This window comes from Phallusia mammillata, chromosome 8, assembly GCF_965637545.1.
Source record: "Phallusia mammillata chromosome 8, kaPhaMamm4.hap1.1, whole genome shotgun sequence".
NCBI classification, from domain to species: Eukaryota; Metazoa; Chordata; class Ascidiacea; order Phlebobranchia; family Ascidiidae; genus Phallusia; species Phallusia mammillata.
This window is the reverse complement of record NC_137259.1, coordinates 11,515,908-11,538,384: the sequence shown is the minus strand read 5'-3', so window position 1 is coordinate 11,538,384 and position 22,477 is coordinate 11,515,908. Positions and strand designations below refer to the sequence as shown.

The following is a 22,477-nucleotide window of genomic DNA, read 5'->3' as shown; positions in this document are numbered from 1 at the left end:
TCTTACTAACTTTAAGCCGTTTAACGTTTTGAGACATTATTCTTGTAGGGCCGCAAATATTCCATCAACTGAATGCATCGTCAAGCTTTTTGCACAGACATGAAACAATTCGATTGAGTTCCATTGTTGACAACAATGTGAATTGTGAAGTAGTATTATGCCACTAGATTTGTGTGATATTGAACAATAGACTTATATCTTATTTTTAGCTTAAGGGTATTAAAAATATTGGGGGGACAGATGAATGGAAGTCCCCCCAACCAAATTTTTTTGGGGGGACATGTCCCCCCCCCTCCCTTCCGGGATTTGCGCCCGTGGTAGTGAGGCATTTTTAATATGCAACGAAGTAAAATCATTTTGTGTTATATAAAGGTGCGGCCCGCGATCTAATTATTGCAATTGTATTTGGCCCCACAGCCACAGTGACAAAGGTTGCCCACCCCTGATTCACAGGATTGATCCAAGACTATCGACGGGACTTTTATATCTCGTGAGAGTATTTTGGTGTAGTCCACCTCACAATTGCAATTGTCATCAAAGCACAACGATGTCCAAATAAGCACAAAACTTCATAATAAAACATAAAGACGTTTTAATAAGCAAATTACCGTTACAAAATTAGTTGCCTTCTAAATAAAATACTTAAAACAGATTGTAAATATGCTTTCATAAAAGGTATATGTAAGATTTTCGTTGGGTTTCACTTTCTAAACACGACTGTTGGACAGTCCAAATCACAAATTAATTTACTTAAAATTTTCTTATCGTAGGGCAGGGGTGTCTAACCCGTGGCCCTCGGGTCACATGTGGCCCGCAGGAAGATTCTGAGTGGCCCGCGCGGCATTTTTTAAAAAGACTCATATTGTCAACTAAATAGCCTACGTAATCTATGGCGAACTTTCATTCGGAACAATTGACATTTATCGTTTGCTTTATTTCTTCGTTAATGGAGTAACAATACACAACTGTTCAAGTTGCTTTTATTTCGCCACAATGCACATTATTACGCATCACAATTTTTACATTGTTACGTCACAATCTTATAGGCGTGCTTCAAGAGTCGGTCAGTAATATTTCTTGCCTCATTTAAGTACATCTGGTATCAGAGACTCGCGCAAAACGCATTTAGCAGTGAAATATCTTTCACACTCTGCAGTGACACAGATTATGTCAACCAGGAAACAAAAAGCAAGTAACGCTAATAACAGAATATTTCAAAAAGGATTGACATGTGACTTCAAATCCTCTGTAAGATCGCTATTTTTTATAGCCATATGCATAACACGCTTCGCATTGCTACATCGTCCATATCACCGAATATTGCCAAACTTGTTAGAGAAAAACAGTGCCAAACTTCACATTGAAATGTCGATGTGTGGGAAAAACTTTGTAGACTTAACTATATCTTGGTGTGTTTATTGTTCTTACAATTGTAAACAAGGATAACACACATTTGTAAGATTAGAATTTCGGTGTGAGGATTTTCATTAGAAATTATAAGACAGCTGTTTCTAAGATTACAAATTAGCAGTAAACACTCAATGGGCCCGCGCAATCATTCGTAAACCGCATGTGGCCCTTTGGCCAAAAAGGTTGGACACCCCTGTTTTAGGGTTTGAAGTAATGGAATGGTTGTAACCCTACTGCTGTGTAGGACACGAAACTGAAAACAGTGTGCTTTGGCGACCAAAGGGCTGCGCTCTACAGAAAAAATTAAAATGTGCAAACTTAGCCCTAAACTTGGTTCTTTTAGTCAACTTGTACGGAGTATTTTTTGGCGTTATTTACTTTTGCCACCAATGATGATCAGCCTCTTCGCGTGCGTCATTTTTTGCTTCTTGCTGGCAAACCGGCGATAAAAGCGGTGTTGAGTCAATGCAACAATAGATAACTCCAAAAATGACTCTGTACAAGTTGGCTTATTCTGTAGACCGCGGCCCTGAAAATACCGTATACCCCAAAAAAGAGTCTGACGTCCAATTAAATGGTTTACAAACCATCTAATTTTTATCAGGAAAAAATTTCAACTTATAGGTGTAGCATTATACAACAGCAGTATTTGTAACATAGTCGTCGATTTCTAGGATCTTATGGTCTGTTTTCTATTTATTGCGCTATTAAACGTTTTCAGTTTTGTGACGTTTTATTCTCCTACATATTGACATCATGTTTGACGTTTGAATGTTGCAAGCTGGTTGTCTACCAACGGGTCGGTGCAAATAACAATATTTTTGATGCACAACCAGCTTGTAACACCGCATACCAGCGTCATGTTGTTTGCAGGGCAGAGGAATAACGAAAATAACAACACGTCACAGTATTGCTCCTACTAAACTCCACACAGTTACCAGAAATACCAATAACAACCCCCACGTTTGACGGCTCCAAATACTTAATTTAGACGTAAACGTATTGCTGCAAGATCTCTAAGTGTTGTGGGAGGCGTTTAGATTGCTATATAACGGAAGGGCAGCTTAGGTAATATGTTAGTCCATAATAATAAGTTTATTGATCAAGAAGCTGCCCCGTAACGCGATAGACGATAGAATCTAACATATTAAGTAAAGTATTACGTTTTTCTGCAGTGCCTGGGGATGTGGAAGTATTTCTTGGGAGCAGTCGTGTTTTACTTTTGCATCCACGTCTCATCAGCTGGTAAGTTGCAGTCGACTCTAAAAATATGGTTTGAAATTTTGAACAATAGTTGTGTAGGAGATTTCATAAAGTATGCATAAAGTATGCATCACAAATCTGCTTATTTAAACGATAGCATTCGGCCAAAACCGACTCTTCGTTATTACAAGTTATTTAACTTATTTCCCATCTGCTGAATGTGCAAAAACTGAGAAACATTTATGCTGGTTGTTAGTTACGTATAGGCTTTTGTAGTTTAACATCCTGTCCAGAATTACATTCTTTGCATTTATGCTTACAGCAGTCGCCGATGTAAATGAATGTCTACAGGGAACACACGGCTGTGATGCAAAGTATGGACAATGCAACAATTACCCCGGCAGTTATTTTTGTACCTGTATAGCAGGTTCTCGTGGAGATGGATACACCTGCACCGGTAAGAATTGTCGTATCCAGTGTTTAAACTTTTCTAAAAGGTGTAATTTTAGACATGGACGAGTGCGAGGAAAGCACGCACAATTGTCACCAAAACGCAACTTGCCAAAACACAGACGGATCTTTTCTCTGCAGTTGCAACACTGGATTTAGCGGGGATGGCATTTCGTGCACTGGTAATGTTTTCACTAGTCTAACCTTAGCTTGTAACAAAAAATAAATAGAAGTTAAATGACAAACAATTGCCACGTGGCAATATGTTAAAATGGCGGCATGATTAAAATTGCATGAATGTTGAACATGGTGAGTTTTGTGACCTGTTTAGACGTAGACGAATGCCACGCTGACCTCGACAACTGTCACACAATGGCAAACTGCATCAACACACTCGGCTCTTTTAACTGTTCCTGTGGAAATGGCTACCACGGAAACGGAAGTCATTGTCAAGGTCAGCAGAAAAATACAGTCTTTAACACTTGACCAAAAGGTCGTTTTGGTATCTGCTGGGAGAGTTGTGCTAATACGTTAACAATTAACATCTCAACTAGTTAAATAATAATGTGAAGCGGTGCGACAGAAACAACACAAGCCTTTTGCAGAAACCCCTTGCAAACACGCCTTTTGTGGAAGATGTGTCCTATATTATTCTAATACATAATATATATTAATTACATATACATAAATATCACATGAAATAAGGATGTACAAAGCAACAAGCTTTTGGCTGTCCTGCCGAATCGCTTCGCGGACCACAGTTTAGGAATATATAGTATATTTTGCTTACAGGGGTCACCAACGTTTCGTTGAATCAGGAGTGGTTGAAAATATTCAAAGTCTATTATATACACCAGGGGTCGGCAACCTTTTAGGCGACGCGTGCATATTTATTTGTTGTTTCCATGTTTTAATGACCACGCGTGCCAAACCCTTTTCTATAAATAATAGTGGTTCGTGCCAGAAGATATCAACAATAAAGAGAAAACAGAGTGTTTTGTGCATTTATTGCTGAATTTTAAGACAATGGCATGATAAAAACTATAAACAAGCAGTGTAACAGGTTAAATTGTTACTTCAATATAAAAACAGGCATATCGGTTGACCACCTCGTGTGCCAACCTTGGCACGCGTGCCAGGGGTTGCCGACCGACCCCTGATATACACCATTTAAAAGCGATTTTTGTTTCTTGTATTATAATTTAAAGTAATACGATGCGTTTTTAGTCATTGACCAATGCAAGCAAGGAGTCCATAAATGCGACCCCTTGCACGGAATATGTTCTAGCTACCCAGGAGGATATTTCTGTGTATGTCAAAGGGGATACATGGGAGATGGATTTAATTGCAGTGGTAAGACGTATGATTTACAAAAGTTTGAGTTGTCCCTGCATTACAAATACTGACCATTCTTAGTAGTTACTGTGAAGTACAGGTAATAATTTTTGCAGGAAAATCCTTTTTTTTTAATCCAAAAGCCTACTTTATCAAATATAACCTGAAAATCAACCAAAACCTCATGTGCACACATTGATGACAGTTACATATACACTTAAAATAATTTGTTGCCAGATAACAATGAATGTGAATCCGAAAGCTCCAATGATTGTAGCAAACAGGCCTTATGCACTAACACAGAAGGATCTTACGCATGTACGTGTACAGATGGGTATTTTGGTGATGGAAAGTCATGTAAAGGTACAGTACACTCGGTTGTTTACTCGGTTTAACAACGGTTCCCAAACTGGGGTTCGCAAAGCGATTTCGGTGGAAACGCCAATAGCTCACAATATTTTTGTAAACTATGATATTAATCATATGGCGCAGTTATAGGAGCGTTGAGTTGTGTGTACATCGGTACAATTTGCCGAGCAATATTCCCTGCAGGTTATTTTGGGTTGGTTACGTTAACAACCTGATCATCTTTGGTGAATACAAGCAAGACAGCTTTTGAATCATTGTTAAGTTGAGCTTTCATTATGCTTGAATAGATATTCAGCTGAATACATTCAATTTAGACAGCTGGTTTAAAAAAGTTAAGAAGAGCCAGTTATAAATAAAATAATGAAACGTTTCGAAGCCATCGGTATAGAAAATGCAACAATGTTAAAATATAAATTCCATGGTCTTGTTTATTAATGTTGCGGCTGTAAATAGATGTCAATGAGTGTTCTCCTAAAAGCACAAATGATTGCAACAGTAACGCCACATGCAACAACACCCAGGGATCTTACACATGTATGTGCAAAACAGGCTTTTTGGGTGACGGAAAGTCATGTGAAGGTATGTGATTTGTTAATTTTCGTAGTTACTATTACATGAAAAGATGGGTGATGCAAGAACCCTAAAAATATGTTGTTATTTTTGTTTGTTTTTAATTTGCATCTGTTTTATCATTGATGTCACCAATATAACGCATTTTTTGATAAATTGCGGTTGCAAAAGTTGAACAAAAAGGGACATTTGTTTGCAGATGTTGACGAGTGTGACTCCAAAAACAATAATTGCAGCAAAAACGCGGCATGCATGAACACAAATGGGTCTTACACATGTCGATGTAATGAAGGCTATTCCGGTGATGGAAGGACATGTGAAGGTATATGGTACAAATACAGTATTAGAAGTTTCCCGTTGCCAATTTAAGTGGTTATAACTAAGTTGGGCATGTAGTTGTGCAAAAACTGTGTGCTTTCAATATTTTTTAAAAGTTACAAAAAACATTGCCTGGAAATTAAGTGAAATATTAACAAACATTTATAACGCATTTTTTGACAAATGACGGCTGCCAAAAAAAGCAAAATAAAAAATGTTGACAGATCTTGATGAGTGTGCTTTCAAAAACAATAATTGCAGCAAAAACGCCGCATGCATGAACACAGATGGGTCTTACACATGCACATGCAATGAAGGCTATTCCGGCGATGGATGGACATGTGAAGGTATATGGTACAAATACAGTAATAGAAGATTCCCGTTGCCAATTTAGGTAGCGTTAACTGAGTTGGGCATTTAGTTGTGCAGAAACTGTTTGCTTTTTAAATATTTTTAAAAAAGTTACAAGAACATTGCCTGGAAATTAAGTAAAATATCAAACATTTATTGGTATGTGTTGATGATTGCAAACATTTATTGGTATGTGTTGATGATTGTGCTCTAAAAATGCCAATAAATGTAAAATATGTTGCCTCTGTAAGTTTGTACATTGTTTGTCTGAACACAAGTGATAGGTTTATCTAAGCTTATTTAAGATGTAGATCCTATGCACAGACATTGCATTAATCCCACTTTAATTTGATCCTAATTGTGTTGTTTCACTGCAACATTCAATTTATTCTATTTTTTAAAATAAATAGGCAAAATATATTAATTTTATAGACTGTAATTGTGTAATTAAACAAGTATTTTGATTGAATTACTTAGACAGAAAGTTGCGGTCCAAAACAAATACTTGCATAATGAAATAGTGCACGTGTTTATTATTTTAAATAAAATAACGGGAACTTTATTGATTTATGTATATTCACAAGTGCACAAATGTTTTTTTAAGACCAGTGCATTCCAAAATGTTTGATCAACGCAATTTGCAAGAACATGACCTGCGTCTGTAAAGACGGATACGAAATTGACAACAGGACTAACGAATGTGTTGGTAAGCGATCACATCAGTAACTGCATGGTAGAGCTTTTTATGTATAGCTGGGAACTTGAAGCTCGCATAGAAACATGCCGCCTACTTGTATGTCTGGTATATTTTTCTAAATTTAAACTTTACGTTTCGTAACAGGTAAAAACAATGCAACAAGTTTCTTACTTAACTAACTAACTTACTGTAATAAAATATAGACTATGCTAAAGACGTAAACATTAATATCACATTACAAGTGCACTTCTAAGATCGTCATTACCATAAAACTGCGACATTGTTTTTAGCAACATGCAAGTCTGAGAGTATCAATGGACTCACCTTTCACACGACCTTTATAGACCAAAAAGCGTTTAGTGTCGAAAAATGCACAAACGGTTAGTAAACTTTTATTACTCGTCATAATACAAACGTATGTGTGACAGTACTATTCTATTTAAAGGTCGTTACCGTGCGTCATTAACGTGTAGGACGAGCACTTCCAAGACAACACATCTCGCTTCATTTGACCGCGGTTCTTACGTTGAACTCCCTTGCACAGTAACACTTGGTGGCGTTACACATCAGGTTTGGAAATTAATCGGACGCATTTGGTTCAATGATCTGAGCCGCGTAACCTATACGTAAACATAAAAAACTGATGGAGACATATCCTGAGAAACGCTAAAAAATCTTAAAGAGCCCACGCTACGGATTAAAAGGATCTAAGTAAAAAGTAAAGGCGACTATTATTTCTGTTGTAAGCCATGCAAAAAGTGTTGCAGACAGCGAAGTGGTAGATACGCAAGCGTACCAAGTCATGCCACAAAACCTATTGAGCAATTTTTTGACAGAATATTGCAGCTAATGAGTCGTCTATCGAAAATCAAACGAGTCTCGTTCTTCTTCTTGTCACCGGTCAAAACCTAACTCATGACGACACCCAAAATGTGGGCAATTTCGTCCAGAATCTCAACAACGTTTTAAACAAATCTCAAACAAACGTGAGAACGCATTTTCACTGTCCTAATATGTGTTATACGTATAAAAGTTTGTTGCCATATATGTATTTTTTGGAACAGATGTTTAATCAATAAACATGGTTTTCGCAAAAATAATTGATACTAAAAGACAATATCTTCACCATTACTGAAATAACATTACCAACTTTGCCATTAACTTTTTAGATTTCTACTTCAATTTTGAGCAATCTCGTTCACACACTAAGCTCAGTTTCTACGGCCAACATCAAAAACAACGACAGCAGTGGACAACCGGGTTTGATTGAGTCATTGCAGTCTATTGCTTCACACCTAACTTTAGGCAACAACACAGACATCACAACCATCGAAAGCGAGAACGTGGCTGTTGTCGTAAGTTTTTTCGGTATTAATTTACTTATGTAAGCAAAATCATCGCAACATTAGGATTTCTGGAAAGGTGTTTCATTTATATTATAATTGTAAGCACGTGCATTTCACAAACACAAAACAAGATTAACATCATGTATCCAGGTACGATCAAACACGGTTCGACCCAGGGTTACCAGATGAAAGAAGCAATTAATAGCGATTTTTTACAATTTTCGGTCAAACTTGTCACTTACGAAAATGTTCGTAGTCAAACATAACATGCACTACGAAAACATGAAAATGTTGTAGAACATCGTCAAAGTGCATTCAACAGACATTATATGCCCACGTTTAATTACACAGAAATTGGAACAGTCTTCACTTTAATTTCCAAATAAAATACAGCTTATCTTGTTAAACCCCAGCACACCGCATTTGTATCGCAGCAGAGTTTGCATTTAACATTATGGCCAGTTGTAACAGTTCATAACTACTTTAACAAGTTGAAAAGTTCAAAGGTTTTCAGTCGTACTTAAAAAGTTTTCAAACCGAATCTAAACTATACTAGTTACGCACTGGTCGAGATCAAAGTATGTATTAAGTGATTCTACGATGTTACAAATTATAGATAATAATGAAAAAAAAATGATCTGGGACAAGGCATGTAAACAAATTATAGACCTGTTAAAAAAATAACTAGTAAAGCTTACCTTTGGTAGCTGATGTAAGTTTACTAGACGTCCGAAATTTCCCCGACATGTCTTGGATTTTAGCGAAAAATCAAGGCTACAGTATAGGTACATAATGCATGGTTCTAAATATTCTCAGCAAACCAAACTATTTTATGAGTATTCTCTGTAAAATATCACAACTATTCGACAAATATAGTTTATGGTTTACAGTCACCGTCAGGTGAAATAAAACTCACAGAAGGGACGTGACTTACCGCACAACAGTGAAAGAAAGGGAGTTAAAGATAATAGCAATTAAGCGGCGGTAAAACTGCAAGCAAATTAGGGACAGACGCGATTGTTCCCGGGGCATTGGTACAAACGCTACACAGTAAACTGAAAATGTTGTGTGGATTTCTGATCTTTGTTCAATTGGGAATTTTTTGTTTGAACAAAGTTTGAGCAGCAACAACCTATATCTGTGATTGGAGCTGCCCTGTTGCGCTGTTTTTAGGCTACAGTAGTAAAAAGTTGCTCTGCTGTAGTAAAAATCTTATTTAAATACCAGTGGTGGGATTCAGCCGGTTCGCAACGGTTTCATAGAAACGTCTCACGACATTTTATGAGATCAGCGAACCGGTCAGCATTATTGCTTACTGTCAATGGATTTTTTGTGCAAGATACGGCTGACAAAAATTTCGAATCCCACCACTGTTTAATTCCCATAGCCGCGCTGATAGCGTGTACTTTCTTAACTAAAAATACGGAAGATAACAAAGAAGTTGGCATATTTGTTCTGCTTTTTAGGTATCACGACCTGTCGTTTCCGCAATCCAAGGCTTTTTGGACATGTTTTACCAGCTGAACACATCATCTAATAATTTGAAAGGATTCATTCAACCTGCTGCCATATTTATACCATCTGAAGTTTATGAAATTGCGAACCGTACCAGCGGTGAAGCTAACTCAGTTGTTTCCATTTTCAAAGGCAGGGACGCAAACGAAAGCGGCACGGACTGGGTAAGATAATGTAACCGAAAAATCGCTGTGCCTGTGTGTTAAATTGTGCTATTGCATAGGTTGTGTCTGCTGATGTAGGAAAACTCAAAAACATTAAAAAATTGGCTAGACCTGTGAGCATTAACTTTACCAGATTGAATCACAAGAGTGAAAAAAGTGCAGTACCAGGAAAACTTGAGGTAAGTCGCCCACAAACAACTAGGCCTAATATCACAACTGAATTGTCGCCGTCGTCAAGTAAACGATTTGGGGTGTAATTTGTAAATGACTTTCATTTAAGAGCCTATTTTCTTGCGATCTGAAACTAACAAAGGTAATTTTAACAAACTACCAAAAAAGACTACAGGTATGTAAAATACGAAGGCTCTCACTTTAGATAGCGAGCATGACATAAGTGGTTGCTTACATTTGATACAAAACGGTCGAGACATTTTAAAAAGAGAACTTGTGAACAAATACCTATGTTTGTTGCAGTATCTTCACACTGAACTAAAGTGTGTATACATTGACCCAATATCCGGTGAATACTCGAATAAAGGAATGTGTTTATTGGAAGGCACAACTACTTGCAAGTCAGATCACCTCACAAGCTTTGCCATGCTAGTGGTAAGTAAAAAAAAAACTATAGACAAAATTTTGCGTTTTTTAATATTTCGATTGTTCAATATAGAACCACAAGTATGTGCCAACCGATTTTGCCTTGTCTGTTGTCAGCACTACCGGTTGCGTTTTGTCTTTGCTTGGTCTGTGTGCGACCATTATGGTTCACTTTTCCGCAAGGTACGTGATGCTACATTTTTTCTTACTTTGGCCGCCGCTAAAAGTACACTTCCATACCAAAAAAGTTCGTGTATGGAATAAAACTGTGATACTTGATAGCAGACACGAAACTCGCTTACTCAGAGGAACTTGCTTTTAACGCGCTCATGGTACCGATTTTTAACTATTATTGACTACATGAGTTTCGTTTTGTTAGGAATTTGCGCAGTCTTCCTCAAACGCAAGTTTTTCTTCACTTGTGCATTGTGTTGGCTGTGTTTTACGCCCTGTTCGTCGGAGGTGTTTGGCAAGCAAAATACCAAAGTTTGTGCACCGGAATTTCCGCACTCCTTCATTATACTTTGCTGTCAGCTTGGTTTTGGATGGCAATCTACAGCTACTGCGTATATTCACTCCTGGCGAACGTAAATGTCTATTATTTATGTGTGTAATTTTTGCTGTTATTTGAAAAGTTTGTGATTTAGGTGTTCGGAAAGCAAATCAAAAACTTTGTGGCAAAGGCATGTGTTGTTGGATACGCTGGACCAGCTATTATAGTGGTCATCACTTTGGCGCTTAGCAGCACGATGAAAGACGAGCACAATGACGAAAAAGACATTCCAGTACGCATTTGCAACCAAACAAAGAATACCAACGAAAATCGTAAGTTTTAGACTAGCCTTCTGAGCCAACTCTCGATATCCCAACCCGTACATAATGGGATGTTTCTTGATGAGAAACACGTTTTTAATTTAATAAAATATAAGATCGTTGGAACGGCGGTTATAGATACCATTTATCCTAAACTGTTCACAGAAGTGTCTCCACTCCACACAATGTATCGCTCACGGCATGTTTGCTGGATCACCGGCTCTCCACAATTATTTGGATTCATTATTCCCTGCATCTCCCTGTTTCTATTCAACTGTACTTTGTTTGGAATGCTTATAGCCAAGCTGTGCAAGCGAAGACTTATTGTATGTATATTTATATCGTGAAAATTCACTAGATTGTGACAAAATGCCAGAACAGTGGCATAGTCAATTAATTTGCACACTTTTTGTGGGAACAAATATTTTCTAGCTTTAGACTACAACGTTCTGCAATGTTTATGACGTTCTGTCATTTAGATGCAAATCACATTAAATCGAAAAAATGACGCATTTACTGTTACTGTTTTATTACTACAGCCTTTAAGATTTTCAAAAGTGAATTCGTTGACTTCACCAATATTTTTATAAAGTTTATAAGCTTAGTATGAACTGCAACTGGAACTATACATGCAAACGATTATTTTTAGCACTTGTAGTCTTTCTATCCAAGTCCGAGGAAAATTATCTTGTCATATTGTTTAATTTTCTATGACACAACACCTTATTTATTGATGTTTTTTTGGCAGACGAAAAACTTGGCATCAAAGAAAGATTTCAATCGCGAAATTACGATTGCAGTCACAATGCTAACGGTCATGGGATTTTCCTGGATTTTCGGATATCTTGCATTGGTTTCGGATGACATTTATTACTACACGGTCATGTCCTGGCTTTTTGCCTTTTTCAGTAGTTTGCAGGTTTGCAATTTTTGGGTTATTTCACGTACAATTTGTTTATGTAGAAGCTAATAACACGGTCCGACAGTCTGTTAGCCAAAACTAAACTTTCATGTTGGGTCGATTTGTTTACATACAAATACATCCGTTACACAGTTGTAAGCAGCCTGCAATTGAAGCTTCATCCCGCCGGACCTATTCTTTTTAAACAAAGTGTTTGGTAAAATGCGGCAAAAATAATTCGTATAGTGCAGGGGTTCCCAACCTGTGGTACGCGTACCACTAGTGGTACGCGAAGGTTTTTCAGGTGGTACGCGAGTAGCGTCCGTTCTTTTTTCACAAAAACCTGGATTCACAACTTTATCATTTATTTATCTGGTTTTGCTGACCAATTGGTGGACAGTTAACAAAACAAAATAATTGTGGGTCTTTAGTGTTATTTTAGTAGGCCAATATTATTCTTTTGAATAAAATATAATTCGATCAAATTAGTTGTTCTGCCAGAAGTGGTACGCGTGGCAGTACAGAGCGTCCAAGTGGTACGAGATCGTAAAAAGGTTGGGAACCCCTGGTATAGTGTAAAGGCGGGCCTAAGGCGTACCCAAAAAGCCTGGCCCGATTTAAAACTCTGATTTGTTAACTTATGTTTCCTTTTTTGTACAAAAATAAAATTCGGGTTATTTGATCATAATTTTAGGGCCTGCTCATCTTTCTACTGACTGCTGTCCGTCGAGCTGAGCTTCGCAATGTCTGGTTTAGTCCAATCCGAACCAGCGTACTGAAGCCTCTCAGTCGCCTAGGAAGTCGAGTTATTACTCGCGTACATTCGAGTACTGGCAGTTACCTAATACAAGAAAACAGCAGCATGGATGCCACAAGTCCCAGCAGTCAATCTACCCAAAATGTAAACTTGCCCGGTGAATCCACCAGCACAGAAGGTTTGTTGATTTTTGGTAATATCATTGCAGTGCTTGGTTTTCAAACTAAAAAAACAGTCGAAATTATTAAACCTTTGTTATTCTTAAACATTTTTAATCGCAAGTACCAAATGGTAAGGCACAAGCTACAAAAACTAACCTGCGGTGGGATTCAAACCCATGACAAAAAGACTTATGCGAGAATGGCGCTCTAACAATTCGGCTACAGAGACTATGGTAACTGTACTAAAAGTTGAATCATATAAGTGCCATTGCATATGTCAGCTACGTATTAGGGAGGGTTGCCTGTTTGACCATAAATTAGCGTTTGACCATAAAATAAAATTAAAAATATCATTTATGACTGGGATTAGCCCTAAACATATGTGGAGACCAACGATCACAGTGTGCTTCAACACAAATAATATAGTACGCTTGGCATATATTAAAGGCGTCATATCCAATTAATCCGAGAATTGCTGTATGGCAAGGGAGAGAATGAAAAAATCCAGGGTGTGGTGGAATTCGAACCCACGATGGTTTATGGCCAAATTAAAATTTAAAGTTTAGTACCACTCTTAATTATTTGTCAACTTGTTTTGTTTTTAGGTAATTCAGTGCATTTTGTGGCAGTAAGCAAGCAGGTTTGTCTGAAGGGAAAGAGCGAGAACTTCGGAACTGTGAGAGTGAAACGAACCGCACCCGAATCTGCAAACATATCCTACCTTTACCCGATAAATGAAGAAAAAGCATAGACTTCCAAGGCCCGTAAGAGCATAATTGCTGTTATTCAACAATACATTGATTTACTGGTTATCAATTTGATTGCTAATAGGTTGCTGTACCATGAACTTAATGTGTTTTGCTTTAGTTACACTTAAACAATTTATAAATTGTTTGAAAGATTTCATTTGCTTTGTTTGCTTTTTTGACCGGTTTATATGTCTAGTGCTGTTCTGTAAATATTTTTACCCGTCTTAGTCTGTCTGTCAAGCGTCAATATTTAATGAGAAAATATTTCCCTTTTCTGTTTTGTTGTAACTTAAAAGTAGATAATTTTTCGTCATATGCTACTAACCTACATATATATTGTACCATGCTGTTCCAGTTCGGTGAATAAAAATGGTTGATAAAAACCATATACCGAATGTCAATAAACAACCATATTTTAAAATGTGTGTTTTTCGAGGATTTATTAGCACAACGAAGATGTCATTTTGACGTGTATAGGTAAAAACAAATGATAATAAAATGTGGTTAAATATCGAGTTACTCGATACGAGTAAAAGATAAACGTATTCTTTTGATTTGATCAGAGACGAATACACCAAAACGCTTTTTCAAACGAGATAAATACTGTTACTTTGATATCACGTTGTAATAAAATGCTTCAAAAGCTTTACAAAACAATAAATAACACTATTGCAGTCTTCAATATAAAATGTCACAACCATTAATGTAAAAATATTTTAAAATCCATATTTAACCACTCGTAAGAATGGATTAAACGAGACAGACTGCTGGTAGTGTTGCATAGAGGTTGTATGTGGGAGAGCTCTTCTAGACCTTCAAGACCAGATAAAAACTATGTTGAAGAATCTATCAAAACTTGGAACAAATCGTAATTAATGTGCAAATCAACCATCACGATATATCCCTGACTTCGTTCGTTGCCGGTATTCCAAGTTTTTGCAATTTTGCTGCAAACAATTTCTTTGCAAACTCGTACAGTTCGATTTCATACTTAAGTGGGCCGTGCGTGAAGAAATTTCGTGATTCCTCGTTCATTTCTTTCTTGTAAACGGTTCGACTCTGGTTCTGCTTCCCTTGCACGACTAAAAACATAGAAAATGTGTGAATATTTGGTGTCATAAGGTCTCACCATTGAATTCAGGGCAGTTACTGTTACTAGCTTTACCGTGTGTTAATTTCGGGCAATATGGTAAGAAAAACAAAGCTTGAATTATTATTACTATCCAACCTACTAGCACAGTGATACACCAAACCACAAGAAATTTTCTGATTTATAAAACAGCAGTAAACCCAAGAAATTGTTGGTTTGCAATGAACAATTTGAGAATACTCGCGGTTTTAGGGTAACCGCTGCAATTTGTTATGGTTCTTCTGTCTTGGCATGACAGTACTTCTGTCTGAGTTTGTTTGCCTCGTTGTTTTATACAAACATGCTTTTGACAAAATAAAAAAAAACACCAAAAAACAACAACTCACAGTCGCCTCTCCACGCGTCAGTGGCTCCATCAAAATAACTGGGCAGCAAGTGTTCGAAAACTTTAAGCGTGTCCTCGAACTGTTCCAGAATTCCAACAAGGTAGTAGTCATTTGCCATTCGCTGTTTAGCAATTTGTAATGAATGTCTTTTTTGCTGAGCGCTGTTAATCCTGTCATAAGGAACGCAAAGTTAAGAAGTCACGTGGACAACAACTTGATACATGGACAAAAGCACTGATGTAGCAAAAAGGTTTAATGGGGCATATACTTGTAACAGTGACTTATTTTATTTTCTTTATTTGTTTGATATTTTATTTTTTGCAGTTTATGCCACACGAAAACGAGCAAAACGTTGTTGGTGTTAAGGATAAAATTGAGAGATACAATAAAACAAAATTGTTGGTTAGCTTATGTTTTTACCATAACTGTAGTGTTAAGTAAGCTGACGTCAACTTATTTGGTAGCGGTATGTGCAATGCGGTGGTATGTACAATACAGAAACCACAAAGTAGGTGTTAACACCTTCAAAAATTTCATGACGTTACTTTCATTCATAAAACGCCAAACAAATGTGATTTGGTGAAACTCCGTGTCGAGTAAATCGGATTACGGGGACAAGCAAACCTCTGTCTATTAATGCTCAGAATCACAGGATTATTTAGGTATTTCATATGATATCTTAATTCTTTGTGAAATACAAATGACAGGCATATAGCCTATTTTAAACGCGTATTTTTAATCCAGCAAAACAACCTTGCTAACGATTTCCTTTTTACGTTTTCGATTTTGCGAAAGGGGTTTTAAAGGCGTTTTTCAAGTGTTCATTCCAGCATGTTTCCGGAAAACGCGTAGGTTAGAAACTGCCAATAGCCCGCGGCTAATTTACAACGTCAGTTAAACCACTGGCCAGACCTCAATTATAAAGACAATATGAAGGAAGCAGACACTTACTCAATGCACTGTTTCTCGCTCCCACAAAAGAAGGGAATGTACATCCAGGGTGTGATGCATTGCCTGTGCCGTTTCTGTACGCACTCGTCAACAGTCTAAATACAAGTTTTAGGGAACAATATGACACAACATACCTTGCAAAGCTAGTGGTTTGTTCATATTTGGGTTATTATTTGCAAAAATACGGTAAAATTTGATCACTTTGTTTCTATCTCCTAATTGAAGAAGCTTAGGCAAATCGTTTTCGATTTAGGCAAAAGATTGTATTGTTTAATTTACGTCGAAGTCAAACACTTCATTGTAATGAGATGATTGTTAACAATGATGTTATCAACAAAGTAAACAACATACCATATTAAAATCTTCGGCAGACATTCCGCATTTTTGAATTCGACATCCAGGTTTTCGTTTCCATCCGTAACGGTGAAAGTAATAATGTGAGGTAAACCAGTCAAGAGGATGCCGAACCACGTTGATATAAGTTGGTTGATCGATATCAAATCTAAATTCAGAAGAAATTTGGGTTTGTCTGATTTGCTACTGAACAAATGCCTTATCCGTAGGAAGAAGGCTTGGTCTCATCATTATCTTGTCAGGGATTTCCATAACTTAGGCACTCTTAGGTAAATTTTGCACTCGTGATTAACGTCTTTTTACTACGCCACTTGACCAAGTAAACAAAAAACAAGCGACACTACTAATAATAAATTTTCAATCACGAGGTTTTTTAACCACTGTGTCGCAACATACTATTTTTAGAGGGCGTAACTGCTATCTTATGTTTTAAGACTTGACGACACGTGTTTTAAAGCTAGACCATGGTTACGATATTATTTGTCACTGAAAGCAGACTGGCATACCCCAATACAGTTGCAAATTAATATGCGTGAATATTTTTTATGTGTTTGTAGCCTGCAAGGTGTGCCGCAAAAATAAATATAATTTGTGTTTTTTTTCGCTGTAACTTTTAATGTGAAAAAAAAACAGTGATGATTCATTGTCGCAACCAAACCAACCTGGTAAAATTTAGCCAGTAATGGTGTTTGAGCAAAAAGTAGGGAGGAGAGATCTTATCCTTCATAAACTCAACAAAACCTTCAGTATCGTGAAAAGGTGTCACTGCTGAATCCACTTTAAGAAAGTTGAACCTGCAAAATACACAAGATCAACATCTTAAAATCTTGAAAATATTTCAACTCTTCAAGTGCAAAAAATTGTTCCGAAGCAAGATTTTTAAAAAAGAAAACGCAAAAATATTAGTGCAATAGTTGAGGTAAACCAACTGCCTTCATTAAAAAGTGCCAGGAGCTTTTTACCAACCATTATGTAATTGTAAACAGACAAAGCGTCTAGCGCTAAAATCAACTTCTGGCGGCTCTTAAAAAGGCGCCCAAAAATCGGACGCAGACTGACACACCAAAATGGGAGGGACTAATTACGTTAAATTGATCAGTAAACTTCATCCGGTGCTTACTTGTTCTTGCGCCTTAGGACCTTTAGAATGTTGTTCATCGTTGTGCTTCCACTTTTGGGCAATTTGTTGTGAAAGATGAATTGAACGTTTGGCGGCTCCTAAATATGTACATGTAAACGAAATACAAACCTGTGACTATGTGAGACCTATTTTTGTCACAAATATTACAAAATAACAAGTTGGACTTTTTTGATTGCATGGAATTAATACCCCGACTTTCATTTTCGCCAATACGAAACATCATAAATTAACTATTTGTTGTATCTATAAAATACCTGCCACATTGTCTGCGAAATATTACAAGTTTAGTGAAGCTTTCGCATTGTGAAATTGATTTTGGTTTGTCATAATTGAGTTCACTTGCATCAACAACACAAGGTTAAGTTAAAAACACCCATAAGAAATGCGGTTTTATTCGGTTTCGGCCCGAACCTTTTTAGGCGGGTTCGGTGCATCACTAGTTCAAAAAATCATACACTTCAAACCATTGTAAACTGTGTAAGCGTGCTGGACACAGCATTTGATTAAAATCAATTTAGGCGTTTTTTAACGGTTTAAGGAACAAAATGCAAGAATTCAAATGTCCAATCAAAACCGCACCTGGGGAAAACTTGACAAGGCAGATGCGATTATTTGTTCGTCAGTCATGTAAGATGGATCTTGGTTGCTTTCAGGTGTCACATCATTCTCGGGGGCGAACTTTAAACGATTGTCGATCGCATGTTTTTGGTCGGTTGAAGTATCAGTCAAAGTTGGACTTGGCAAAGTGATGTTGTTGAGCAAGAGTGATCGTTCCTGGCGAAAATGTTCCAGCCATTCCCTTGGGACATCTATAGGAAATATTTTTTTCATTCTCCATTTATAATTACTAAATGAAGTAAATGTGGCTAACAACGTTAAACTTTAGCTTTATTGTACGACATTTGTTAGCTCAAACGTAGCGTGATTTTCGTAATTGCAAGCGTTTTTTGCACGCCAAACGTATACCCTAACAAGAACAAAATGATTTGAATTTGCGCCAATGCATAACTCAAAACCAAGTGTCAAGTAGCATTTGAATGCAGTGCAATCACATAGAAAAAATAATACCATAAATATAGGTCTGATAGGAACGAAGATACAAAAAAAAACATTATCGGACCAAGTTACACGGTTTATCATGTTATGACGTTCACATGAAATATGCAGCAATCCGATTGGTCAAATCAGAGAGGAAAATCGGTCAAAATCGCCCGAGGCATTGGCCAGTGACTTGTTTTGTAATTATAGAGACGCAATGCGATCTGTGGTTCTATTCAGATTACAAGCCGCAAAATTGACCAAACAAACAGTGTTTTGGCTGTGTGGCATCATAAAAACATTCAGGGGATTAGATTGATACCCAATGCTTAAGTTTAATCTTATGTCCTTCGTTCGCATACGACGCAGTGTTTGAATTTCTGGTTATTGTTGGTGTAAAAACTCGGAGATTTTTCTGCGTTATCAATGCAACTTCTTTGACTAAATTGTGCCCTCTACTACAACTCATATATTTCAAAACTAAAAAAATGACCAAAATTATTCTTGTTCTTAAACTTACTTATTTCCACCCTTTCGGCACGGGAACGAACATGAAGCTGGTCGTCCACCAAAACGTAAGTAAACATGCAAAACATCAGAATAACCGACATCTTTCCCACTGACAATTTTAATCGGGCAGTCCTGTACATCCGTCTTTTTCTTTTTTTGTTTATGAAATCACTGCAGTTGATTACGGCGCCGACATACGTTGATTGGCCCATAGTCATAGATAGAAAGACAACCTAGCAAGCTAGAGTACATAGCACACTAAACATACAAACACATAAATGAGCGGCTACGATGGTTTTCAAAATATGTTGCAGGATAACAAAACTTCCGATGCTCGTCCAAGTCCAACAGCACAGCACAGCACATGCGTTTGTTCTTTATCCTAAGGGCTTTACAATTTTGCCTGCTTGGTTTGTAGTTGCGAAACTATCATAACAAACACACGACCACGGCATCTCGCTACGTGGCTGTCAATACAACGAGCGGCATAACTGACACTATGATAAACTCTCAACTAAATAGTTTGTCCATGATGTAAACCTAACAGCTTTGAACGAAAGGTTCTTAAAAAACTTATGTTCAACCGGAGACAAAGATTTTGCCTGTGGTTACAAGCCGGTTTCCTGTCCAACTGATCTTCAATTTAAAACATGACCTTTGGCGTCAAAACATCATATTACCGCAAAGGAATATGTTTCATTGCCAACCATAGCTTGATCTTAAATATGTCCGTTTTCAATAAATATCAAGCGAAAACAAAGCAAAAAAACTGCTTCAAACAACCAATTCGCTCACAAATACTTTTTCTGAGAAAACAAAAAACAGACCAGTGTTCGTAAACTTTAACTGTTTTTTTATTTTTATTTTTTTTATTCGAGCGCTTAACTCGCTACGAAAAAAGAAACACGATACAAGAACAAAATACGTCAAAAAAAAAAAGGGAGAGACAGAGAATTAATAGTTTACAAGTGTGGGTGGGTACAATAGGTGGTTGTTTAACGTATCTTTCTGTATAGATTAAGAAGGGTATAAATTAGAATAGTGTGCGCGCGTAGTGTAACTTGAGGGGAATAAAGGAAAAAAATAATAATAATAATAAATAAATAAATAAATAAATAAATAAATAAAGGATACGAGGAAAGGTCAGATACATGGAAGTCGTACACACAGCAAAGAAGTAAACAAAGACGATATAAAAATAAAGAAAAAGGGAATTTTAAAGTTAGAAATAGTAGTAGCGGCGTAAAGTAAACAAAGACAATAGAAAACATACGAGGGGAAATTTAAGGATAGAAATAGTGGCTACGGCGTAAAGTCAAAGAACACTATACAGAGGAAGGCTAACTCATTGTGACGTTTCAATTCGTCACGCTTGACCAAGGCTGGATAGAAAGCGGGAAAATGGCTGGAGTAGGTAGCAAAGACTACACTTTTTGATAAACATTTGGGTCATAGACATCGATAAGAATGGAAGAAATCTTAAATTTACCCGAGGAAGTTATAAGGGACCTATTGTTCGAAAATATGGACAGTGAAATTGATGTTCTAGCTGACGCCGGCTTTTCTGTACAGCAAAGTGTATCGAGCACTGAGACATCTACATTTCCAGCTCAATTCATTGCAGAAATGAATCTAAAATTGAAGTTGTCGAACGCAGGTTTGGAGTTGGTGGGTAGTTTGCTTAAAACATTTGCACAAACCAACAACAAGGATGAAATTGTAAGCAAGTTTCCTTTAATGTGCCTCAACGCCAAACAGTATTTTTCTGATGTTGATCTTAGCAACGGTTCTGCGGCAGAATGTCTTTTAAATATCATCACAAAAATTGTTCATCAAACCAAAGAACCAGTCACAATGTGCGCATATGGACAAATAAAGGCATTTGAAAACGACACCATTGAATATATTGGAGGGTTTTTAATTCGGAAAACATTGGCAAAATTCCCAGCCTTGTCTGAAGCCATAGGGTGTATTTGTGCGTCAGAACCACATGGCAGTCTAATCAAAACAATGGAAACATTTACTGGCTGTTTGAAATATCCTTCGGATGAACTTCTTCTCTTTTTACAACATGTTTACTTAAAAATAACAAGACAGACTAATGGAAAGCCAACTGCCATTAACTTTAACAGTGCTACAGAGGAAATAATATGTGATGTAAAATTTATGAATTTTCAAAGTTTAATTCAGGACATGTCTGATGAGGAACCTGCAAGTGTCTGTTGTATGTTGCAATATATTGTGAAACTTTTTGTTAGAGTTTTGTTGCATGCATTCGCAAAAAAGTTGTTTGAAAAACTATATGTTGGATCAAATGATCGATCTAAGGGTCTCAGAGGTGATTTAAAAAGGAAATAAACATACATGTATAATGTGTTATTTATGTAATTTGATTTTGTTGATGTTTCTGTTTTGCAGGTTCCTGTTGTTGTTTTTTATTGTATTTTATTTGTATTTCTACTCTTCTGCTATGAACATGTAGCAACATAGCAATATTTTCACACACACACATCAGACAGTGCTATGGTACCATTTCTTAACTTGTTGTAATGTATTAACGATTTTTTTAGTTACAAGAAAGATGCACGCTTCTTTTTTTCAATTGGCTCTTCTGACACTGTGGTCCATGCATTCTTTTTGCCAAAAGTTGTGTTCCCACCTTTTACGTGTTTAATTATTTTTCTTTGTGTGATGTGCTGTATTCCAAATGATGCCTGAAAGATATCTGGGTTTTGTGACCTTCGTCCAAGCTGTCGCTATAATAATAAAAACATTTCATTAATAATAATATAGTGCTTGTACAGGTTTGGGAAGTGAAAGTCGTGCATAAATTTAGACTGGGCACATACCAGGTTGCCAAAAAATGCTTCCAAGTTGTCCTGGGTGAAAGTATGTAGACAGACATATGATATGTCATGTCTATGCAAAAGTTGCCTACATAATTCTATAAAATTATTTGTTGTGAACACCAACCCCACCAGGGTTGGTGCAGCAAGCAATCGCTTGTCCTCTCCTTTGTGGTTTTGTTCCACACGATTCTAAAAAAATGAACCAGAAACAAATTCTGAAAAGTGAACATTCAATGACTGCAACACTGTATGTAAATATCATACCTTCCATGTCATAAGTTTTTTAACAAACGTTTGCAGAAAGACAAGTCTTGGATCATCAACAGATTGAATTGGACACTTGATGGTGCAATTCATTATGTCAAACCATCTAAGCAAAAGAAACATAAAGATGAATTATACATGATCTTCTTTTGCTTCAGAAGAGTGAACATCTGAAACATACTCTGCAA

General features: G+C 36.9%; 3 protein-coding genes and 1 long non-coding RNA gene across 4 annotated transcripts; 1 reads left to right on the top strand and 3 right to left on the bottom strand.

The window, feature by feature from the left end:
* Positions 1-1,486: 1,486 nt before the first annotated feature.
* LOC145205323 (uncharacterized) lies at positions 1,487-8,936 on the bottom strand. Its single transcript, XR_013853634.1, has 4 exons — positions 8,748-8,936; positions 7,157-7,323; positions 3,030-3,103; positions 1,487-2,672 (listed from the first exon to the last, which is right to left on the bottom strand). It is a non-coding gene; the product is annotated as an uncharacterized LOC145205323 (long non-coding RNA).
* Positions 8,937-9,516: 580 nt separating this feature from the next.
* On the top strand, positions 9,517-14,134 carry LOC145205003 (adhesion G-protein coupled receptor G7-like). Its single transcript, XM_080077625.1, has 10 exons — positions 9,517-9,728; positions 9,788-9,907; positions 10,203-10,334; positions 10,399-10,508; positions 10,705-10,912; positions 10,973-11,150; positions 11,304-11,464; positions 11,887-12,057; positions 12,734-12,974; positions 13,563-14,134. Exons 1-10 carry the CDS (start codon positions 9,558-9,560, stop codon positions 13,706-13,708), a joined length of 1,638 nt encoding a protein of 545 aa, XP_079933751.1. The 5' UTR covers positions 9,517-9,557; the 3' UTR covers positions 13,709-14,134.
* LOC145205004 (heparan sulfate 2-O-sulfotransferase 1-like) lies at positions 14,130-19,936 on the bottom strand. The gene is made up of 8 exons (XM_080077626.1): positions 19,187-19,936; positions 18,208-18,437; positions 17,608-17,705; positions 17,150-17,281; positions 16,485-16,635; positions 16,134-16,228; positions 15,183-15,352; positions 14,130-14,788 (listed from the first exon to the last, which is right to left on the bottom strand). Exons 1-8 carry the CDS (start codon positions 19,392-19,394, stop codon positions 14,598-14,600), a joined length of 1,275 nt encoding a protein of 424 aa, XP_079933752.1. The 5' UTR covers positions 19,395-19,936; the 3' UTR covers positions 14,130-14,597.
* A 1,810-nt stretch (positions 19,937-21,746) lies between these two features.
* LOC145205066 (uncharacterized) lies at positions 21,747-22,382 on the bottom strand. Its single transcript, XM_080077709.1, has 3 exons — positions 22,290-22,382; positions 22,026-22,214; positions 21,747-21,932 (listed from the first exon to the last, which is right to left on the bottom strand). The coding sequence occupies exons 1-3, from the start codon at positions 22,380-22,382 to the stop codon at positions 21,747-21,749; spliced, it is 468 nt and encodes a 155-aa protein (XP_079933835.1).
* Positions 22,383-22,477: the final 95 nt, after the last annotated feature.

Coding starts and splice junctions, on each gene's coding strand:
- LOC145205003 (XM_080077625.1), top strand. CDS start 9,558: ATGTTTTACCAGCTGAACACATCATCTAATAATTTGAAAGGATTCATT. Junction 9,908..10,202: donor CAGTACCAGGAAAACTTGAG/GTAAGTCGCCCA, acceptor TGTTTGTTGCAG/TATCTTCACACTGAACTAAA. Junction 12,058..12,733: donor CCTTTTTCAGTAGTTTGCAG/GTTTGCAATTTT, acceptor TCATAATTTTAG/GGCCTGCTCATCTTTCTACT.
- LOC145205004 (XM_080077626.1), bottom strand. CDS start 19,394: ATGACTATGGGCCAATCAACGTATGTCGGCGCCGTAATCAACTGCAGT. Junction 18,438..19,186: donor TGCCGAAAGGGTGGAAATAA/GTAAGTTTAAGA, acceptor TATTTCCTATAG/ATGTCCCAAGGGAATGGCTG. Junction 14,789..15,182: donor TGACGCGTGGAGAGGCGACT/GTGAGTTGTTGT, acceptor CTATGTTTTTAG/TCGTGCAAGGGAAGCAGAAC.
- LOC145205066 (XM_080077709.1), bottom strand. CDS start 22,382: ATGAATTGCACCATCAAGTGTCCAATTCAATCTGTTGATGATCCAAGA. Junction 22,215..22,289: donor AAAAACTTATGACATGGAAG/GTATGATATTTA, acceptor TCATTTTTTTAG/AATCGTGTGGAACAAAACCA. Junction 21,933..22,025: donor AAGCATTTTTTGGCAACCTG/GTATGTGCCCAG, acceptor TTATTATTATAG/CGACAGCTTGGACGAAGGTC.